This window comes from Pan troglodytes, chromosome 23 (genome assembly GCF_028858775.2).
Source record: "Pan troglodytes isolate AG18354 chromosome 23, NHGRI_mPanTro3-v2.0_pri, whole genome shotgun sequence".
Classification (NCBI taxonomy): Eukaryota; Metazoa; Chordata; class Mammalia; order Primates; family Hominidae; genus Pan; species Pan troglodytes.
Genome location: NC_086016.1, coordinates 26,021,072 through 26,043,846, shown reverse-complemented (window position 1 = coordinate 26,043,846; position 22,775 = coordinate 26,021,072). Strand labels below are relative to the sequence as shown.

The 22,775-nt window shown below is 50.2% G+C and overlaps 1 protein-coding gene across 17 annotated transcripts in view; it reads right to left on the bottom strand.

Moving 5' to 3' along the window:
- CABIN1 (calcineurin binding protein 1) overlaps nucleotides 1-22,775 on the bottom strand; it is a 166,015-nt gene that overhangs the window by 102,892 nt on the left and 40,348 nt on the right. For all 17 annotated transcript variants that reach the window (XM_016939804.4, XM_016939808.4, XM_063808360.1 and 14 more), the window contains 10 exons: nucleotides 19,253-19,539; nucleotides 18,052-18,220; nucleotides 15,044-15,180; nucleotides 14,266-14,483; nucleotides 12,385-12,463; nucleotides 11,268-11,455; nucleotides 10,233-10,385; nucleotides 7,241-7,435; nucleotides 3,384-3,626; nucleotides 1,919-2,075 (listed from right to left, as the gene is read on the bottom strand). In XM_016939804.4, the coding sequence (XP_016795293.3) occupies nucleotides 1,919-2,075; nucleotides 3,384-3,626; nucleotides 7,241-7,435; nucleotides 10,233-10,385; nucleotides 11,268-11,455; nucleotides 12,385-12,463; nucleotides 14,266-14,483; nucleotides 15,044-15,180; nucleotides 18,052-18,220; nucleotides 19,253-19,539 (1,826 nt within the window). The remainder of the gene's footprint in view (nucleotides 1-1,918; nucleotides 2,076-3,383; nucleotides 3,627-7,240; nucleotides 7,436-10,232; nucleotides 10,386-11,267; nucleotides 11,456-12,384; nucleotides 12,464-14,265; nucleotides 14,484-15,043; nucleotides 15,181-18,051; nucleotides 18,221-19,252; nucleotides 19,540-22,775) is intronic.

Sequence of the window (22,775 nt, the reverse complement as noted above, 5' to 3'; positions counted from 1 at the left end):
CCATCAGTTCTCCTGCTGAGGGACATGCAGAGACAGAGCCACATCTACTGCCACTCCACCAGAATCTTTCTTTTTTCTTTCTTTTCTTTCTTTTTCCTTTCCAATCTCTCTCTCTTTCTTTGATGTACTTTTCAAAGTTTAAGGTATTTGACTATTCCTCTATCCGTGTTTACTTGCTGGCAGTTTTTTGAAAACTAATTTTTGTTTGCATAATTAATTTTGAGGAAAAGGAGAATTTCAGTCCAGAAGTCTTTTCGTGTTATTTTTCTAAGAAAAATAACAAACTTTTATAGTTATAAACTTTAGGTTTTTTTTCACCACTAAAATCCTTTTGGAGAACAATGTGGTACCAGAGGTAATAATTATCAAGAGCTCTAAAGATATTCATTCCTAGAAATTTATCCTAAAAAATTGGGTACAAGCAAAAAGGCATGCATGAGGTGTTCATCACGGCATGACCCGTAAGAATGAAATAGTGCAGCCAAACTAAGGGTTCAGCAGCGGGGATGGTTCAATAGTGCATGCACCTCTCATCAGCATGATGAAAACAATGGAGTAAAATGGAGCAACAGCTTTACAAAACAGAAAATAAAAGCCTTTTGCAATCTGGCCCCTCTTCCCATATCCAATCCCCACGCCCCAGGTCTCCTGCCTGACTTAAGGCTTGCTCAGTCCCTGGCCCCACTCCACCTCCCCAATGTCTTCCTCTGCCCCTGCTCTTCCTTCAGGGCTCAACTCAACCCACACCTACACCCATGGGCAGCATCAGGTGCCCTCCTCTCCATCCACCACACCATCCTGGTGTTAGATAGTTGATCTGTCTCCCACTATCACAAACCTGTCAAGGCCAGAGGTATCCTAGCCACAGAGCCCTGACATGTAGTGAGCAGCTGGTAACTTTCTGAGCAGTGAATAAAATTATAGAGAGAATGTGAAGGGAAGGAGAAAAACCACATGTTAACTCTGGTTTTCTCTGAGCAGTTGGAATAGGGATGACTCTTTCCTTTCCACTTTTCTTGTTTTACAAATTATTGAGGAAAAATCTTCAATAAACTTAATGTTAAGCTAGTTGAATACAAGCATCAATAGACACATATTATTCTAACAACTGCACACAAACTAGATGTGCATTAGGCCAAGTCTGGACAGCAAATGCAAGAAAACAAAAAATGGAAAAAAAAAAAGATCTATCTGATAAGATTACAGGCAATCTTTGCTTTAAGTGTCATTTAGCTGCAGTACTGTCGTTTCTTCAATCCAGCACACTTTCTATCATTGCACTGACTATGGATCCATTGCCATCTCCATTAAGGGTCTGGGGCTCGCCCTCCCTGGATTCTCATCACTCAGCACCCACCATGAGCCAGGCACTGACCCACCATGGTGATTCATGGCTTTATTATTTCATTTCATCCTCAGAATAACCTTCTGAGGTAGATATTATTATTCCCAATATGGGTATGGGGAAATAGAGGCTGAAGTTATATGACTTGCCCAAGGTCACACATCTAAGAAGTGACAGTTGGGATGTGGAACCTGTGCTCGCTCCATGCTGCCCTCGGCTTACCATCCCTTCGGGTGTCACGGGGATTAAAGGAGCTAGTGGATACAAGGCCTCCTGGAGCAGTGTCAGCATTTGTCATAAGTAGTCACCTGTTGTCACTCCCTCCATGCTGCCATCTGCACCAAACATACAATGCTCACACATCCAGGCCTCCCATGCCCACTGCACAGTAAGCTCCCTCAGGGAGAAACCAAGGACACTTCTGCCTCTGTCCAAGCGCATGCAAAATCCTTGGATTGAGAGGACTGAGCCCCACTCACAACATCTGGATAAGGTCCAGGACCCTAGGGCAGAGGACAGGGGCAAGGACATGGGAGTCACAGCTCATCCCTACTGCACCCACTGCCTGTGCACCTTCCTCCGCTGGGTTTTGGAGCTGCTGCTGGTGGCACAGAGAATGGAAGGTGTCTTCCTCCTGCCAGATGATCCGGTGTAGAATGATCCAGGGTAGCACTGAAGAGACGTGGGGCTCCTTGGCCTCCTCCTGCACAGCCATGCTGCAGTCAATGACCTGACAGTGCGGGGTGGGAGACAGCAGAAGTGTCACAGCAGGGTAAGCCTTCAGGGCAGACTGAAGGGAGGCAGGAGGCCTCTTGGGGAGCTGGTACGTGCTGCCTGCCCACCCCCACTGCTCAGATGTGGGCACTGTAACCTAGCAGATCCTCAGCATGTCATCGGACAGAGACCCATAGTGTCCAATGATAGTCACACTACTCTCCTTCATGCCACATGCAGTTACTGATACCCTCAGTACCTACTATGTGCTGTGTCCTGTGAACAGGGCATGGGGGAGCTGAGAGCCCAGAGAGAAGAGAGCCATGGACAAGCTACACAAGTGCAAAGAGTCAGTATGGCTGCTGCAATGAGAACAGATGCAGCCACAATGGCTCACAGAGGAGGGGTGGGGCAGACAGGTGAGAGCCTTATTAAGAAAGTTTCTGAGTGGCTGTGGTGTGTCCAACACCCAGGGAGGGCAAGGAGTGGGGGCAGAGGACAGGCATGCAGGCAGGGACCCCAGGGGGTAGCCCAGGAAGGCTGCAGCCAAGGGAGCACAAGACCAGGGGGAGAGACAGGCCTGGAGCTCAGTGTACCTTAAGTGACACACAACCTGGAGGGAACATGAAGGGTTTTAAGTGAGGGAGAAGCACATTCATATCTGTTTTGGAAAGGTGCCTCTGTGGCTGGAGAGTGGCTGGAGCGGGCAGAGGAGACTGTGGCAAGTGTGCTGCCACAGCTCAAGCAAGAGTAGCAGTGGCCTGGACTACAGCAGAAAGATGAAGACAGAGGGAGAAACAAAGGCTGGAGGGGTGAGGATATAGATGTGGCAGGACTTGCTGATGGCCTGAGCGGGAATTGAGGAGAGAGCCCAGAGTGCTTCAGAGGAAGATTCTCTGCCTTAAAGACTTCCTGGACGATGCAGGGTGCTGTGACTACCCCTCAGTTGGAAGTGCCAGGATACCGTGGGATGCTGGAGCCATCCCGGCCTGCGCTCTGGCCCCCATTCTGCCTCTGGCTCACTGCAGGCAGACCAGGGCCTCCCCGTGAGGTTATTTCTTCCCCTCTGGGACGGATGGTCTGGAAGAACCCCATGGCACCAAGTGCTACACAGTCTCTAATCCCCAGATCCGACCAGCCCCAGGAAGGTTTGCAGCCTGCGCACAAACCCCTCCTCAGATCCCGAAAGTTCCAACCAAAGAAGCCATCATGTCCCCTTTGGGTGCCTAATTAGCAATGAAAGCTATGAACTACTGAAGAAGCAGGATGTCAGACAGACATACCTGCTGGGGCAAGGGCAGGGTGAGAAGGAGCCAGGGGTTACCTGGATGAGGTTGTTGGTGAGCCGCACGAGGCCAGTGGTGGAGGATGATACCTTCAGGATGCTACCACTGCTGTCTGCAGAGAGGGCCTGCTCGATGCCCATCAGCAGTTGGGTCACTGTGGCCACCCACTCCTCCTTGGCGGCAGCCTCACTTGAGTTCACCATCTGCTGGACAGCCTCGTTCAGAGCCACATCGGAACACTCAAAACACTGCCGATAGTCCTTCAGCCGGAGCAAGGAGTCCTAGTACAGCAAGAAGCCAGGTGAAGTGCACGGTGAGCTCAGCACATCTGGGCCCAAGGCCTGAGCAGAGACAACTGAAGGAAAACAGATGAGGGGCAGCAAAAGAAAGGGAAGAACGAGCCCCAGCACAACATAGGCCCCATGCAGCCCGGAGATGCCTAGAAGGGCAGTCCAGTGGCCTGTGTGCAATGGCAGCAGAGAATGTCACCAGCCAGGGAGCTTTCAGAAAGGCTTCACCTCTGTACCTCAACTTCCCCATTTATAAAGTGGGGACGCTGGGAATGAGGCTGCAGAGCCAGCCAAGGTGAGACAGGCACCCCAACACCTGTCAGCTCTCCCCAGAGCCACTGTGCCCATCCAGTGCCAGGGCTCTGGAGGGGGTTCAGCAGCAAAGGGGCAGACTGCCAGGGAGGGACTACCTCAGCAGAGGAGGGCCTGAGCCAAGGCCACAACAGGGGCAACTGGCCAGGCAACACTAAAGTCATCACTCTATCAGCCTCCTCCTCCCCAGGTGCCCTGATGGGGCCAATGTGTAAGCCATTTGAGCCTCAGCCACCACATCATCCCCTCAGCGGCACTGTGGGCATTAAATGAGCTGATGTGCATATTACACTCAGCACAGTGCCTGGCACATGGAAGAACTTTCAGAACACCACACTGAACTGTTACTTCTATTTTAAAAGCTTCTCTTTGGAAACCACTGCTTTTCGCAAAGCTCCTTTTTTTTTTTGGCCTAGAATACAACCCATTTAAATGTCTGGGATCTCTCATCACTGTGCTGGTGCATGGGGAAACACAGCTTGTCTGTGAATTCACAGATCTGGTGGGACGCTTGTTACACCTACAGGAAGCACCTGCTGCCCGGTGACCCATTGGGCTCTAACCTCGCCACAGCCCAGGCCTGGCAGCGGCTCCTCCCAACCTTGACATGTGCAGCTGCCACTCTCTGAGGTGAGACCAACAGGTGTGGGGTCAGAAATACCTGAAACTGCCTTTGGAATGTGGTGTAGTATCTGAAAACAGATCAACCCCCCCCCAATTTATAAATCCTAATTGCCAGGAAAATGGGGCCTGTGTTTCATTAGAGAAAGCCAGCAGCCTTTACCAGGAGGCCACTGGGGTGCGAGGGTGCCTACAGGGTGCTGATGTGGGAGTCCAAAGCCTGAGCTGATGCCTCCTGGTCAAAACACCCAACATGTGAGAGCCAGAGGATTATTTTCCAGCATGATAAAGACTACTAAATGCAACCAGAGTCATTGTGAAAGTCAGGGACAAGACAAGGACCTGCTAACGGTGCTCTAAAGTATGACATAATCTCCAGGGCTCAAGGCCAGACAGAGCAAAAAAGTAGAATAAACACCAACGAATGAGGAGACCAAATTACCATCGACTGGGGGCAACACAATCATCTACCCAAACACAATAAAAACAAGCCAGACAGAAAACAAGAAATAATGGGAACTCAGTGAAGCACCCAGACTCAAACACAAAAAAATCAATAGGGTTCCTATAAGCCAGCAACGTAGGAATACATGGAAAAGATAGTGAACAACAAAAAGATTCTGCTCAATATAGCAACCAAAAATATTAAGGACTAAGAATCAACTCAACAAGACACAAACTATCCAATTAGACTGAAGAACATAATAGGCAGCTTGCCCACTGGAAGAACGTGCCACTATACACCCACAGGAAAAGACTGCAAGTTCAATGCCCCACTTGAGAAAAGCTAAATGAAACAAGTTAAATGCAAAACATAAAACATTAACACTGCGGGAATAAAACAAAAGCAAATACTCTTTTTATCTCTCTGTTGATGGGTCTCTTGTCTGCCGCCCCTCGAGAACATGGGGTCCCTCAGAGCAGCCTTCCTCTTGGCCCAGTGCCAGGCACCCCATAAAAGCTCAAGCTATGTGTGTAGAATAAATGGATGAATATTTCTCCACTCTTGGAAAGACTGTCTAAGCATAGGAACAAAAACCACAGTGAACAATGAACAAAATCACACATGTATGAAAACATCAAAAGATTTGACAGCATAAAAATTCAGAACCTCTCTGCAATTTAAAAGCAAACAATTGGGAAAAAAATATTTGCAAGATTTGTTGAGAAAAAGATTACTATCTTTAATATACAAAAAAAAGCACTCCAAATCAATAAGAAAACACTCTCAATACGAAATTGAGCAATAATCAGGAAACCTTAATTCACAAAAAGCAGGAGCTTCCGCAGCATTCGGCTCGGACCTCAAGCACAGCCCTTATCACAGCTCAGCGCCTGCCCAAGCAGCAGTTCCTCCCCCATCAATGGGGTATCCTGCCACATCCAGCTGTTCTAGAAGACAATAAGAGCAAGACCACATCTGAGCATTGAGGCCATCCTATGGAGGCAGAGACCACTGGCCTCTCTCCGCTTTCTCCCACCCAGCACCCTTCCTGGTATGCTGGCTGTCCCTCCCACACATAGCCATGCTGGGCCACCTTGCAGCCTGCCAGGTAACAGGTCACACACATCTCATCCGCTGATCTTGGCTTGGGCCTGACTGACCTCCTCTGCCAGGAGCTGGAGCCTCCTTCCCTCTACCCCCTTCTCCCTCCTGCTTCCCCAAACCAACTCTTTCTTCCCCTTTCTCCATGACTGAGGTGCTTCCATTTGTTCCCACAGTCGCACCTCTTAACTATTTCCCAGTTCAACAATGTTAATGATTAAAATGCTTCGTGCAATCTGTGCAAAAAGCCTGGGAGAAGACTGGACTCTCTTTCCAAATTGAAAGGGAAGTACCCCATAGATACAAAACACAATGTGATTAGTAGGATGAAGCATAAGGGACCAGAACTCAATGCCACTAAGCATATTTTGCGTATTATCTTCCATGTTTATCTCGGTGCCAACTCAACCCTCCTGAGGATGGTGGCAACGATGACAGCAGTACCTCCACAGCACCTGCTAGTGCCAGGCATGGTGCCAACACACATTACCTTGTGTAATCCCTACAACAGGACTCTGAGCTAAGGACATTGGTCATCCCTATCCTAGAAATGAGGAACTGAGCTCAGAGAGGTTGAATAACTGCCCAGCACCCAGCAGCTGCCAGTTCCCTGGCAGGCTCTTGGTAAGAGTTTACCTCCTGAGGAACAGAAGCACAGAAGGATTCAGGAGGGCACATGAGGTTTCAAACATAAGGCTAGTGTTATTTTTCTTCAACACATTGGTCTTTATTTTATCTTGATTCTTTCCACTGTACAGATATTTTAGCCACTTTTATATTTACCTTAAAAAGCAATACAAAACAAGATGGATGAATAAACAAGTGGATGGACAGATGATGACCTGACCATTCTTCCTTCCTCCTCTGCCACACAGAAGTTCTGAGTCAAGTGTGGGGTTCACCCTGAGCCACGCAGAACCCTAGAACCTGCACTCCTTGGTTCTAACTTTCCATTAGTCTTGACCATATCTTCTGACTAACATCTTCCTGGGGGCTTAGTGGTTTTGACATCCACTCTCTTCTAGCTATACATTCTTAAGAACTACCGCAGAACCTCCAGAGAATAAACACAAACAAGCAAGGAGAGAAGGTGCAAGTGGGTGTGAGGGACACTGGCAGCACACACCTGCAGCAGAAGCAGCTGGGCTGGCCTCTCAGGAATGGAAGTCATAAACTCCAGGTGTTTGGCCCGGTCAAACCCACTGGTGCACAAAGTGGGGCGGAGCAGATGCACAACAGCCTTGTAGTCGCCTGCTTCATACAGCCGCTGAATCTCCTCCAGGGACTGGCACCGCTCCAGCGACTTCAGGTTCTTATCAATCTGAAAAAGGCCCGGCAATGCCGTATGAGGGTAAACCCCTCAGCCCCTGCCCCACCGAATCTGGACAGTGTTTGTTTTTATCAGACTTGGATGAGGAGAATAAAAATTAGACTATGTTCCAGCCCAAAAAAAATTAGATTCCTCCTTCATACATCAGTGTTTACACTAAACGTATGTGTTAAAAGTATTTCTATTAATGGCTAGGCATCCAATTCTTTAAAAAACAAGCACATCAAAAACCAAAAACTACTCAGAAGCAGAGGAGTTCCAGGAAAGCATCCACCAAGATAGCTGGACAGCCTTGTGGTCACAGTTCAGCGAACCAGTCTTGCAGAACCGCGGAACATCGGGTTGTCAGAGACTCAGCAAGCCTGGACCAGAGGTTGTCATACGCTACATGCAGGACCTGATGAAGCCCTGGCATGTAGACAGCCCTGTACTTGTACTTGTCCCTGAAATAACTCTAGGAGAGTCTGAAGGCCACTTTCAGCCAGTGTGGACATGTCACAGATGCAGAACTGCAGCAGGGTCTGGAGCTGCACAATGAATAAAGTGGCACCTGGGTGGAACTTGGCATATAGGCCACACACTGCTGACTCAACCCCATGGCCAGCCCAATACTGGTCTGCTCCAGCTGATATTTCCTTCCAGTTCCACTGGGGTGGCTGCCACACATAGCCAGGAGAGCAGAGCAATGACTGCTTCTAAATAGTGCTGGTGAGAGCTCCCACACCTGCTTTCCACCAAGGATCTGCAGTGTCCCAGTGTACTAGAGCAGCCTTTCCCAGGCCTCTCCTGTCTTCCCAACAGAGGCCCCACTCAGCATATGGGAAGCTCTCTTGTTCCTCAGAAACAGGTCAACCCTGGGCTAACTATGCCAAATCACAAGAAACCTTTGACTAAAAAATACCATTTAAAACCTTTCACTCCCTCTCCCTCTCCCTACGGTCTCCCTCTCCCTCTCTTTCCACGGTCTCCCTCTCCCTCTCTTTCCACGGTCTCCCTCTGATGCCAAGCCGAAGCTGGACTGTACTGCTGCCATCTCGGCTCACTGCAACCTCCCTGCCTGATTCTCCTGCCTCAGCCTGCCGAGTGCCTGCGATTGCAGGCGCATGCCGCCACGCCTGACTGGTTTTCGTATTTTTTTGGTGGAGACAGGGTTTCGCTGTGTTGGCCGGGCTGGTCTCCAGCTCCTAACCACAAGTGATCCGCCAGCCTCGGCCTCCCGAGGTGCCGGGATTGCAGACGGAGTCTCGTTCACTCAGTGCTCAATGGTGCCCAGGCTGGAGTGCAATGGCGTGATCTCGGCTTGCTACAACCTCCACCTCCCAGCCGCCTGCCTTGGCCTCCCAAAGTGCCAAGATTGCAGCCTCTGCCAGGCCGCCATCCCGTCTGGGAAGTGAGGAGCGTCTCTGCCTGGCCGCCATCGTCTGGGATGTGAGGAGCCCCTCTGCCTGGCTGCCCAGTCTGGAAAGTGAGGAGCGTCTCTGCCTGGCCGCCATCCCATCTAGGAAGTGAGGAGCGTCTCTGCCCGGCCGCCCATCGTCTGAGATGTGGGGAGCGCCTCTGCCCCGCCGCCCCGTCTGGGATGTGAGGAGCGTCTCTGCCCGGCTGCCCATTATCTGAGATGTGGGGAGCACCTCTGCCTGGCCGCGACCCCGTCTGGGAGGTGAGGAGCGACTCTGCCTGGCCGCCCCGTCTGAGAAGTGAGGAGACCCTCCGCCCGGCAGCCGCCCCGTCTGAGAAGTGAGGAGCCCCTCCGACCGGCAGCCGCCCCATCTGGGAAGTGAGGAGCATCTCCGCCCGGCAGCCACCCCGTCCAGGAGGGAGGTGGGGGTCAGACCCTGCCCGGCCAGCCGCCCCGTCCGGGAGGTGAGGGGCGCCTCTGCCCGGCCGCCCCTACTGGGAAGTGAGGAGCCCCTCTGCCCGGCCACCACCCCGTCTGGGAGGTGTACCCAACAGCTCATTGAGAACAGGCCATGATGACAATGGCGGTTTTGTGGAATAGAAAGGGGGGAAAGGTGGGGAAAAGATTGAGAAATCGGATGGTTGCTGTGTCTGTGTAGAAAGAAGTAGACATGGGAGACTTTTCATTTTGTTCTGTACTAAGAAAAATTCTTCTGCCTTGGGATCCTGTTGATCCATGACCTTACCCCCAACCCTGTGCTCTCTGAAACATGTGCTGTGTCCACTCAGGGTTAAATGGATTAAGGGCGGTACAAGATGTGCTTTGTTAAACAGATGCTTGAAGGCAGCATGCTCGTTAAGAGTCATCACCACTCCCTAATCTCAAGTACCCAGGGACACAAACACTGCGGAAGGCCGCAGGGTCCTCTGCCTAGGAAAACCAGAGACCTTTGTTCACTTGTTTATCTGCTGACCTTCCCTCCACTATTGTCCTATGACCCTGCCAAATCCCCCTCTGCGAGAAACACCCAAGAATGATCAATAAAAAAAAAACAAAAAAAAAAACCTTTCAGCTGGGCACAGTGGCTCACACCTGTAATCCCAGCACTGCGAGAGGCCAAGACAGGTGGATCACCTGATGTCAGGAGTTCAAGACCAGCCTGGCCAACATGGTGAAACCCCGTCTCTACTAAAGATACAAAAAATTAGCCAGGCATGGCGGCGGGCACCTGTAATCCCAGCTACTCAGGAGGCTGAGGCAGGAGAATCCCTTGAACCCCAGAGGTGTAGGTTGCAGTGAGCCGAGATTGCACTATTACACTCCAGCCTAGGCAACAAAAGTGAAACTCCATCTCAGGAAACAAACAAACAAACGAAAATTCTCACTCACCTCCTCCAGGGAAACCACGGAGTCATTATGGAGGTTGGGCAGCCGGATGACAATGTCTCTTCGTTCAGCCCCTGCCTCCACCTGGATGGCGATGGAACTCTGGAGCATTTCTGTGCAGATGTCATAGTTCTCCAGGGCCTGCTCCATGTCTCCCTGGTTAGACGGAAAACAGGTCAGGGGACCAAAACAGAAGACTGACTATGATGTGCCAGATGCTTTACACCGCTTATCTCACTAGACTGTGGAGCCATGAGGGTGGGTTTTTTACCAATTACACTGTACCCCCTAAGAAAGGCCTGGCATGTAGCTTGGGCTCAATAAATACTTGTTGACTAAATGAACAGTCCATGTCAACTCTGTGAGGGGAGATATCATAAACCCCATGTTGCAGATGAAAACACTGAGGACACTTGAGCAAAGCCAGAATTAGAAGCCAGGCCTGTCCTAATTCCAGAACTAATGTTCTTCACATCAAACAGTGTTGCTTTCTTTAGACTAAATGGTTGCTGACAGGGCCCTGGCAATCTCTTGACTCATTCTACCACAGTGTACCAGTACCACCATGTGCAAGGTGCTAGGTAACAGCCAATCCATCCTGGCCTTCCAGACCAGGCTCTGAAGGGAAGCTTTCCCAGAACTCTCATAAAACAGGTGAATAATTCCCTTCTAGAAAGCTCTGTATCTGTTTATTCACTTGCTCGGGCTCTCTCAGGAAAACATAAGCAAAGAGTCAAGATGCCAAGGCAATCTTGAGTGGGGGAGGTAGAGGCAGAGTAAATGCCTTCCAGAGCTCTGTGGTTATGCTGAAGAGCTTTACAGATTGGTATCATGGTTGGAAGTCTGAGATGCTGAGAATTCCCCACTGTGTCACACTTTCTCATGCCAAGCCCAGTGCCCGGGCAGGTGCTATACATGTACACATGCATGCACACACACACACACACATACACACACACACCCTCAACATGGTCAGTTTTCTGCCCACCCTGCTGGGTGTCAGGGCATGCTCCCCAAGCAGCTGACCATGGAACTAACCTGCAGCGCCAGGAAGCGAGCCTTCAGCCAGTAAACACGGACCACAAACTCCAGCCAACCATCCTCAAACAGGTCGCGCTGGGACGAGGCAAATGACAGCTGTAGGAGGTCACCCAGGCAGTGGGTCCCTGGGAAGTCAGGTCCAAATCTGCCATTCACCATACCAGCAGGGCAGTTCCGAGGAGACACTAAAAACCATCAGGCCAACGAGTCAACTTCATGTGTAGCATCCTAATGCCCTTCTGCTTCTCAGAAGTTGCACTTGGCCCTAACCACACCCACCCTATCTCCAGGGGCACCCTAAGCCCCTCAGAGCCCTACAGCTCCTTGAGTGGCAGGCATCAGAGAGGTTGGACCAGTTAAGACAAAGATATGCAGAGACCCCGCCCCCTGCCGAGAGTCAGGGGCAAGGGCAAGGGGAAGCAATTTTACAGACAGCATTGAGTATATCTACATTCCACCAGGTGGTGGTTTAAAAGTCAGAATGAAGCTGGGCCCAGTGGCTCATGCCTGTAATCCCAGCACTTTGGGAGGCTGAGGTGGGCGGATTACTAGAGGTCAGGAATTCAAGACCAGCCTGGCTAACATGGTGAAACCCCATCTCTGCCAAAAAATACAAAAATTAGCCAGGCATGGTGGCACACGCCTGTAGTCCCAGCTCCTCGGGAGGCTGATATGGGAGAATCACTTGAGCCTGGGAGGCAGAGGTTGCAGTGAGCCAAGATCATGCCACTGCACTCCAGCCTGGGTGACAGAGCAAGACCCTGTCTTACCAAAAAAAAAAAAAAAAAAAAAATCCATATCACCAGAAAAATTACTGAAGCTACATAATACATAAAGCACTGCATTGAACAGTCACACCAAAACTGAGATCCCACTTCCTTCAATCTTGTATAACAGCAAAGCAGGGAGGTGGCTCCCTCTGGGGGCTCAGCTACTGCTAACCACTTCTTGAGTATCCAGGAGATTTCCCTGGGACCCTGACAAGCCAACCCAAAAAACGTGCCTACTATAGATATAAGGCTAAATTCCATGACTCAGTCTCCCGCCTCAGCTTTCTCCCAGCTGCTGGGGGTTCAGATATTAGCCTGGCCACAGAACACATAATGCCTCCTACCTGCAGAGCTTCTGCCTTTGGTCAGCAGCCACTGGTCCAGCTGGAGTTCCATGCAGGAGAGAGACATCAGCATCATGTCCTGCAGGACAGACACAGGAAGGTCAAGAACAGTATCACAAAGCCTCTCACAGTGTGGGGGGTAGGGGGCTGTGGAAGGAAACAAAACTATACTTTTTGATAAAAATATAATTCTTTCTATCCACTTGCCATTTCATAAGTGATAATCGGTGGCTACTCGCCAGAACATAAAAATAGCCACATCGATGTATGTTGGGACAAGACTTGGGAGAGGCCAGGAGACCGGTCTTCAGAGTTCTTGTCCTGTTGAAGAGGCAGCCCTGTCACCTGCCAAGTGCTGGGCCGGACACTGCATCCAAATTATAGAACTCAACCCTTAAAAGTTCTGGGCAGCTGGTATACCATTCCCAGGGCACTTGAGGAAGCTGAGGCTCAGTGATGAGAAGGCACTTGCCCAGTGGGCACAGCTGGAAGGTGATCATCAGCCTGCTTTGCCTGGGGATCAAAGCCCTGGTTCCTCCTGCTGTTTCACAACTGCCCCAGGGGAGCATGGCCTGGTGGGCAGAAGCTGCCAGGAGGTTGCCCCGAGGTAACTCAGTGGAGGGTGCCCACCAAGGGATGACTGACCTACAAGCTCCTCTACCTCCTGTGCTCTCAAGTCAGAAAGACCACCGGGCATCCCTGAATGTTCCCGGTGCTCCTGCTTCAGCATTCAGTGTCCCACCTCCAACAGGAGTAAGGGGCCAGAGCACCTTGTGTTCCCTTGAGCTCCAGGAGGCACCAAGTGGAGGAGGCTGGGGTGTGGAATGCAGCAGGAAGACAAGGCTCAGTGAGGCTCAGCCCCCTACTGCTGGTGGCCCCCAAAGCTTCTCTAAGCACGCTATTTAGCTTCTGCTGTTTTATCATCTGTTAAAAATAGTCATAGGCCAGGCATGGTGGCTCCCGCCTGTAATCCCAGTGCTTTGGGATGCCAAGGCATCAGGATCACTTGAGCCCAGGAGTTCCAGACCAGTCTGGGCAACATGGCAACATGGCAAGACCACATCCTAACATCGTAACATAGTGAGACCCCCATCTCTACAAAACAAAACAAATTTTTTTTTTTGAGACAGAGTCTCGCCTTGTCGCCTAGGCTGGAGTGTGGTGGCGCCATCTCGGCTCACTGCAAGCTCCGCCTCCCGGGTTCACACCATTCTCCTGCCTCAGCCTCCTGAGTAGCTGGGACTATAACCAGGTGTGGTGGTGTACGGCTGTGGTTCCAGCTACTTTGGAGGCTGAGGTGGGAGGATTACCCGAGCCCAGGAGGTTGAAGCTGCAGTGAGCTGTGACTGCACCACTGCACTCCAGCCTAGGCAACAGAGCAAGACCCTGTCTCAAACAACAACAACAAAAGCCTCAGTCACAGTCCTTGCCAACTCAAACAAACCAAATGTTTCCCTTTCCTCCAGCTTCTCCTGGCAAGGCTTCCTGTGACTCAGTAAACAACCCGAGAAGCCCTCCCCATGACTCTCATTCCCTCACACATCCCATGTCTAGTTCAACCTATCAGCTCTGCAACCACAATCCAGCACCCCACTATTACCACTGGATCTCAGCCACTGCTCCCCTGGCATGGCAGCAGCCTCCTGACAGCCCCCTGAGCCCACTCTCACCCCTAAGTGTATCCTCCACTCAGCCATCAGGGAGCTTTCTAGGCACAAACTAGGTTCAGTGACTTCCTGCTTCGACACCCACAAAAAACCCAGGTTCCAGGCCCACAAGTAGATGCAGCCAAACACAACAGCAGCCCCACACCCATGCAAGATCCCTGTCCCCATGCCCTGGTCCCAGTTCAATACCAGCCCTTGAGAGGCTCCCCCTAACCTTGATGTGCTTGTTGCTGCAGTCCCTCAGCAGCGGGTTGGGCAGGCTGGTGCTGTGCCTCCTCCAGCTGTGGTAGACGCTGAGCACGACCTCCGCCAAGCCTGGAGGCCACCTTACCAAGAACTTGTGGCCCATGGCTTTCAGGTAGCGCATCATCAGCTCCAGGATGCCCCCGTTGGTTAGGTTCTCCAGCAGGAACTCATGCACGTCCTGCTTTTCTGCCCGGGGAGCAAGAACAACCTGACTTGAATAAAGAGGACCTTCCATGCCAGGGTCTCCTATTTACTTTGGGACAGTAAAGACTGTTCCCTCCCTCTACCATCTGATCCAGGTGGACATGATACCACGTTGTGGTGCTGAGATCAGGCTACTGGGTTCAATGCCTGGCTCCAACCCTCAGCAGCTATGATTGAGCCTCTCTGAATCTCCATATCTAAGGTGGACATCAAAAGGGCAGACCTCCAAGTGCTGCCATGTGCACTAATCTCACTCAACAGTTATACACTGATACAAACTCAACAGGTGTGCTTATATAGATTCAATTTGCAAAGCGAAGTCTCTGAATTTGGCCATAAGAAAGCATAGCAAGTATGAGCCTGGACATTTCAGAAGACCTCCAAGCTGACCACAGGGCTTAGGTCCAAGACTAATCCAGGCAGACTCTTGGCCACACTAAAAAACACCCCAGAACCATTCTCCCAGAACAAAACATAAGCAGGTTATAGAATAGTGGGAAGAAGAATTCCCAAAGTGAATGGTCACACTGCTCGATTCCTACCAGATTCCATGAATGTGGCTGAGTCAAATGACAGCCTTTGAGGCCCAATGCTTGGGAAGCTTTCCAGTTTGGCTTCTGACTGGACTTCATAGTTATTAAAGGAATCATCTTCCTCCTCAGGGTCCAGCTTTCTTAACCTGCATGTAACATGCCAAAATCACAAAGTCACAACACACGTTCTGACACAAGCATCTGAACTCTTCCTGTTAGAGAAACTAAATCTGAGTCAGGAAGAAGGCAGCTAAAATAAGTGGGTGGTGGGGTCCAGAACCCAGGCCTCCAGGAGGCTCTGCCTCTCTCCAGGGCCTCATGAGCCAGCATTTGGTCTGTATCCTGTCTCGGTCATTCATCTCATCAACAGATGATTACCGAGCACCAGCTATGTGCCAGGCACTGTGCTAGGCACCAAATACAGCAGCCCTAAATGTGGCAGATCCTGCCTGCAGTAAGCTTACCCTCTAGAGAGACACAGCCAATAAGCAGGTACACAAACTAACCCAAGTAAGGACCACCTCACAACAGAGTGCTTGAGACTTGGGTCAAAAGGGCCCTGCTTTAGAGAGCAGGGTCAGAGAAAGCCTTTGAGAGGGGATAATGTTCATGCTGACACACTGGAGGAGGAGAAGGGCTTGCAATACAAAGATGCAGGACAAGAACAGGTACAAAGGCACAGGCCAGAAGAGCACCTGGTGTGTTCTAGGACCTCATGGGAGCCCAACAACTAAGGTGGAAAGCGGATAGATAGGTGGGAGTTTGGGGGATACATCAAGCCCATCTGAACTTGGTCCTTCCATGGCTCCTCACAAAGCTGTGGGTGGGCCCAGTCTCGGGACTGGGGATGCCTCTCCTGGCAGGCACTCCTCCCAAGGACCCATTTCAGCCAACCTTGTGGTGTTCCCTCAACCCAGAACCCCTGCAGCATAAACACTCAGGGCACTTGTGAATGTCTTCATTCACGTATTGCACACACTCCCAGGGTGACTCCATCAGGCGAGCTACCATGTTGCTCTTGCCTTGACCATTCAAAGAAGCAGAAACTAAGTTAAGTGTGGTTGCTCAAGATTGTAATCTCAACATTTTGGGAGGTGGAGGCAGAAGGACGGCTTGAGGCCAGGAGTTCAAGATCAGCCTGGGCAATATAGCAAGACCTCATCTCTACAAAAAAGAAGAAATAAAATTAGCTGGGCATAGTGGTGTGCACCTGTAGTCCTGGGTATTCAGGAGGATCCCTTGAGTCCAGGAGTTCAAGGCCACAGTGAGCTATGATTGTGCCACTGTACTCCAGCCTAGGCAACAGGGCAAGACCCCATCTCTAACAAAAATAAACAACAAAGGAGCAGACACTAAACCACAAACGAAACCAACAACTAAAATAAAGATTAAAAAGAAAGTCGAAACCATTCCAGGTAAATGGGACTAGGGAACAAGACCTTGGAGTAAAAAGCAGGGCTAAGGGGAATATAGGGTCACTCAAATCTCTTGGCACCATCAACCAAAGAACAATCCTACAGTTCTTCCAAAGAGAAACTTTCTTCTGGTATTACCCCTTAAGAAAAATTCATCAGAAGGCACTGCAGCCCCACTTTGGTTCTGCATCAAGTACTGAGAACAATCATTATTTCTAAGCATTTCACCTTCACCTCAGAAAGACAACAAATTAAGAAAATTAGGAATCTTGCTGTAAAATAAATTTCAATCCACCTAAAGCTTCTGGCTTCTCCTTCACCACTTTGATGTTGTTACCACTGAAATAAACCGTCATGGGAAAGAACTACAGATAGTTTAACTCCTGTTTAAAGATGGCATATCGAACACATATGGTTAGCTCCCAAACTCCATTCCAGTAACAACGAAGGAGTAAAAAAGGTATAAACTCACAAAGACAGAAGATAGGCGAGGATGCCCCAGCAGACAAAAAATGTACCAGCCAACTGTTAGAAGGCAGATGGCCCAGTGCAAATGAAGAATGGTGTCTGCCGAGAGAGGCCTCTCCACTCAGCTAAGGGAGGAGAAAGGGGAGTATTAAGAAACCAACCCACTGGCACCATAAACTCCAGGAAGGCTCAGAAATTGAGGATCCTAAAGCCTCTGAAGGAGGTGAGCAGGCAAGGACAAAAAGCAGAAGGACTGGCCGGGCGCCATGGCTCACGCCTATAATCCCAGCACTTTGGGAGGTTGAGGCGGGCAGATCACGAGGTCAGGAGATCAAGACCATCCTGGCTAACACGGTGAAACCCCGTCTCTACCAAAAATACAAAAAATTAGCCAGGCGCAGTGGCAGGCACCTGTAGTCCCAGCTATGCGTGAGGCTGAGGCAGGAGAATGGCATGAACCCGGGAAGTGGAGCTTGCAGTAAGCCCAGATAGCACCACTGCACTCCGGCCTGGGCGAAAGATCAAGACTCTGTCTCAAAAAAAAAAAAAAAGGCAGAAGGACTGATGAAAACCTAAGTAAGAAGCACTGGGGACCAAGTCCCTCCCAGCTCTGGGGAGCCTGGTTCCTGCTTGTCCCCTAGGCTCCTGAGAAGCACTAAGAATGAGTGAAACCCAGGAATACTTCACAAGCTCCTCCTCTACCTTCTCAGAATGCAAGGGAATCCTGCTGAGCCTGGAGCAAATCAAGTAGACACGGACTCCCTGAAAGCAGGAGGGAAGCTCCCTTCCATGGGGTTTTCAGGGCATCTGCACCCAAGGCACAGCACCCCTCTGCCTCCCAGTAACAAATAGATGTCTTGTAAATACACAGGGACATGAGTATGTTGCTTCTAGCTCTAAAAAGATGAACAAGTCACAGCTCCTGACTTCAGGAATTTCAGAGGTGGGAAGAGGCGAGAAAAATCCAAGATCCTACTCCAGTGAGATTTGTGCTTCAGACATCTGCACAGATGTTATGGGAACACAGAGGAGGAGACCAGAGAAGAGGGTGGCAATGGAATGAGAAATGTTATTGATGGTGTATGCTGGAGCTTTGTGGGTTTGTTTCTGACAATCAGAAAAAATACACAGTACCTGGACGGCAAGAACTTCATCAGAAGCTCCTGGAAGTCTACTTTCTCTTCTTTTTTGCACTTGGTGTTTCGGACACGGGCAGACCGCCGCTTTGCTGTTTCTCCACTCTCTTCTGAAATCTTCTTCCGTTTTACCCCTTTCTTGGATTTATCTCCCCCAGAAATATCACCTTCACAAAGAATGCAAATTAAAATCTTACACGGTGGCAGGGATGAAAAAAATGCACCACACAGACACATCAATCTCCCTCTTTTATAAATCCACTAGCATTAAACTCTTTGACATTCAAAAAATCTTCCATCTCTTCTTCAACAACAAAGAATCCTGAGTAAAATTAATTTGAAACCCCTTAACTCTCACACCTTTCTTGACTTCACAGGACCCACAAGCCAGATTTCAAGATTACTTTCCACAGCTACAAAGCAAGCAACACCCTTACCCTCCCATCCCCTCACTGGTTGGCTGAACTTCGGAGTCTCACTCTGTTACCCAGAACGGACAGAATGAGTGGCTATGACCCTACCCAGTACCCTCTGAGCACTCAGCAATATGATAAGAGCAAAAGAACAGTGTGAACTATATGGACAATAGAAGAATGTCATGTATGATTAAGTAAAAAAGAGACAACCATGTACATGTTTATTCAGAAACTTCTATATCTGCCAGATTTTCTTTTTTTCAGTGACACAGAAATCAAGAAAAGGCTCGGGAGCTTTTGTCAAAAATTTTTGACAACTCTAGCAATAATAAAAATCAATAAAACATATGGTGGTTGGTAACTTTGCTGACTGTTTTCTAAGATCAAAGAACTCAGGATGTACACAGTCAGCAAGAGAGCAGGACCAGAAGAGGGGACCTCTGCCAGCTTCCACATTACAAGTGGTTAAGAGCGACCTTCGTGCCAGAATGTGGCTGCCAGGCACTAAATGGTCCTGGGGGAACTGTCAAGGACCAGGAGCTGCATCCCTGATCCCCCGTCCTCCTAGCTGCAGGGCTTCAGAGCTGAAATGGCCCTGACGGGCAGTGGCACTGTGAGCAGGCTGAGAGGCTCCTCTAGGGCTGGGGGCTCCCACTTCCACTTGAGTCATGAGCATCAGCATGACCCTTCTCTCTAGGGAGGCAGGGCTCCCCAACAGTCTCATTCCTGCTGGGCTCAGTGAACGGGGTCTCCCCAGAAGCCAAATTCAGGGGGCCTGCTTACCCACAGGAGCGCCTGTCTCCAACAGACCAGGACTGTGCAGTGGGAAGCTGGTTGTAGCCACAGAGGTGTAGGAGACCACAGGCTCGGCGACAGCCACAGCTGGGTTGGTGCTGACAGTGCTTGGCTGGATTACGTTAACTGGCGTCACCACCATGGAGGACTCAAGAGGCTGGCTGGGGTCCTGGTAGTCCGACAAATCAATCCTCTTGCCAAGGCTGGGACGTGGGGGCTCACAGGTGGTGAGATGATTGTACATGGCCAGCAAGCTCTCTCCGAGGCACTTCCAGCTAAAGGGAGAGGGCCACAACACCTGATCACCACTCTGTCAGAGGAATACTCCAAGCATAGTGGAAAATGGCCTGCCTGCACAGAGGCGGCAGAGCTGCTCCTGGAGCTGCCATGTCCATGGGGGTGGGGGAGGTGATCAAGGTTTCATCACTGGCATAACTGATGAAATCTTGTCTAACACAGCTGAACTGAAGATGCGGCAGCCAAAGCTGGACCAGGGACCTGGCATCCACCTGCCCCTCACTGCAGCAGAAGCCCCATAAGCATCTTGGCCTGAGGCACTTTCAGACTCAACTAGGCATGTATGAAATCCATTGACTCACTTCAAAAACTCCTCCTCAGGAAGGTCAAGTCTTTAAAACACTTGTGGAACTCCCCTGCTGCCACGAATCTGTTTTATGTGGAGAGCCTGTGGGGGACTGCCAACAGGGACATGGTCTATAAGAACTTGGACCATGGGCAGGGCCTATTGGGAGCAGCATCTCAGTGGATTACCAAATGGGCTGGAGCCTGCTGGATGGCAACAGGAGACTGTTGTTGTTTTGTTGTGGTATGGTGTGGTGTGTTATATTGTGTGCTGTCTATTGTTTTGTATTTCACATTCCGTGTTGTGTGTTGTGTTGGGTTCAAGGTTGTGTGTTGTCTACTATGCTGCGTGGTATGCTACAATGTATCCATTTATCCATCCCTTAATTGCTTCTAATGCCTCAGGCTAAAGACCAACTGCTCAGCCTGGCCTCATGGTGCTGCACAGCCTCCTCTCACACCACCCCCTGCAATCCTGCTACATTAGCTCTCTTTCAGTTCCTTAAACAAAATCACACTCTTACATCCCACTGGGCCTTTGGGCTGGCTTCCTTCTGCCCAGATGCAACATCCCCTCCCACAGCATAGCCCTCTGCCTAGCCAATGCCTGTGCCTCAGTCAGACCCCAGCTCCACCACCCAGCCTTCCCCAACCCCTAGAGCAGCAGGAACCTTGTTCAGAGGCCTTCCAGCACTGCGCTTCTCTCCTCACAGCCCCCATCAGCTTGAGGCATGTGCTGCTTTCTCTGGGTGACTGACTACTCCTGGTATCACTTGTAGCAAGGGACCAGGCCCTGCCACACTGCGCCCCTAGCACAGAGCACAGTCCCCTGCACAGAGCCAGCATCCAGGAAGTGTTGAGAAAGGAATAAAAGAACAGTGCTTCAGGCTGGGCACGGTGACTCATGCTTGTACTTCCAACACTTTGAGAGGCCGAGGCGGGTAGATCACCTAAGGTCAGGAGTTCGAGACCTGCCTGACCAACATGGTGAAACCCTGTTTCTACTAGAAATACCAAAAATTAGCCGGGGGTGGTGGCGCATGTCTGTAATTCTGATTACTTGGGAGGCTGAGGCAGGAGAATCGCTTGAACCTGGGAGGTGGAGGTTGCAGTGAGCCAAGATCGCACCACTGCACTCCAGCCTGGGCAACAGAGTGAGACCCTGTGTCAAGAAAAAAAGGACAGTGCTGGCCAGGTGCGGTGGCTCACGCCTGTAATCCCAGTACTTTGGGAGGCCGAGGCGGGCAGATCACAAGGTCAGGAGATCGAGACCATCCCGGCTAACACGGTGAAACCCCATCTCTACTAAAAATAAAAAAATTAGCCAGGCGTGGTGGTGGGCACCTGTAGTCTCAGCTACTTGGGAGTCTGAGGCAGAAGAATGGCGTGAACCCGGGAGGCAGAGCTTGCAGTGAGCTGAGATCGTGCCACTGCACTTCAGCCTGGGCAACAGAGTGAGACTCTGTCTCAAAAAAAAAAAAAAGAAAAAGAAAAAAGAAAAAAAAGGACAGTGCTTCAAAATCCAGAATCTAAATGATGGAGGCTCCCAGGGCTAGAAAGAATTTCTTCTATCTTTTTCCTGCCTTCAGTTAGTGTTACATTTAGACAGGAAGAATTTGCTTACTGGCTGGGTTGTGTCAAATGCCTTAAATACACCATTTCCCTTACTCGTGCCTTGCTCTTGCTCATGCCTACTAGGCACTGAGGAAACCAGGGGTGGTAAACTGTGCCCTGCAGCAAATTTTATTTTTTAATTCTTTTTTTTTTTTTTTTTGAGATGGAGGTCTTGCTCTGTCACCCAGGCTGGAGTGCAGTGGTGCCATCACAGCTCACTGTAGCCTTGACTTCCCAGGCTCAAGCAATCCTCCCCCTCAGCCTCCCAAGTAGCTGGAACTACAGGTGTGTGCCACCATATCTGGCTAATTTTGTTTATTTTTTGTAGATATGAGGTCTCACTATGCTTCCCAGGCTGGTCTTGAACTCTTGACTCAAGTGATCCTCCTGCCTCAGCCTCCCAAAGTACTGGGATTACAGGCGTTAGCCACCACGCCCGGCTAGTTTACACATTTTTAAAGCATTGTTTAAAAAAAAAAAAGAAAGAAAAAGAAGAAAATATACAACATAAATTGTACATGGCCCACAAAGGCTAGTATGTTTACTCTCTGGCTCTTTAAAGGAAAAGTTTTGCTGACCCCCGGAATAGATGGAGATTACTATAAAAGCATCATGTCCTCTGCTACCAGAGAGGGAATCTACACTCTTCCTTTAATGACCAAATCCCAAATTTAACTACTGAGCCTAACTCCCTCCTGCTTCTACTTCTCCCTCCTGCTTCTACTTAGCCCTCCCCCTACACCATGGAGGGTGGCCACGGCGCCAGTTCCCAGCCCTCTGTTCTCCAGTCACATCACCACAATCCCTTCTAGTGTTCTCAGGCCTTTTCCTCCTTCACTGTAACAGGGAGGCACCCCAGGGCCCTTCCAAAACCCCAACCCTCTGTAGTTGGGGAGCACACACTCAGATGGGAGGACTCTAATCCAGCTGACAAAATACAAGAAAGGGCACCAGACAGGAGTCCTAGAGCAGCCTGAAGAACAGCCCTTTCTTCCTGGCCATCTCGGTGCTCGGGTATGGAAATATTTCTGGGAAATTCTACATGCTGAAACTCACAGCCAGTCATAATAATACGGATCAGAGCCAGCCCTTCCTGAGTGGGTGCTATGTGCTGCCTCTGTGCTAGCCCTACATGTTTTGTCATTATCATGACAACCCTATGAGAGAGATGTTGCTCTCCCCGTTGCTAGGGAGTGGCTCCTAATGTCCCCAGAGTCATCCAATTCACAGCATTAGGAGTGCCAGGATTGGACCCAGGTCAGGTCAGTCTGATCCAGGCCAGAGCTCCCTCAGAGTAGGCAGACAGGGGTGGAGG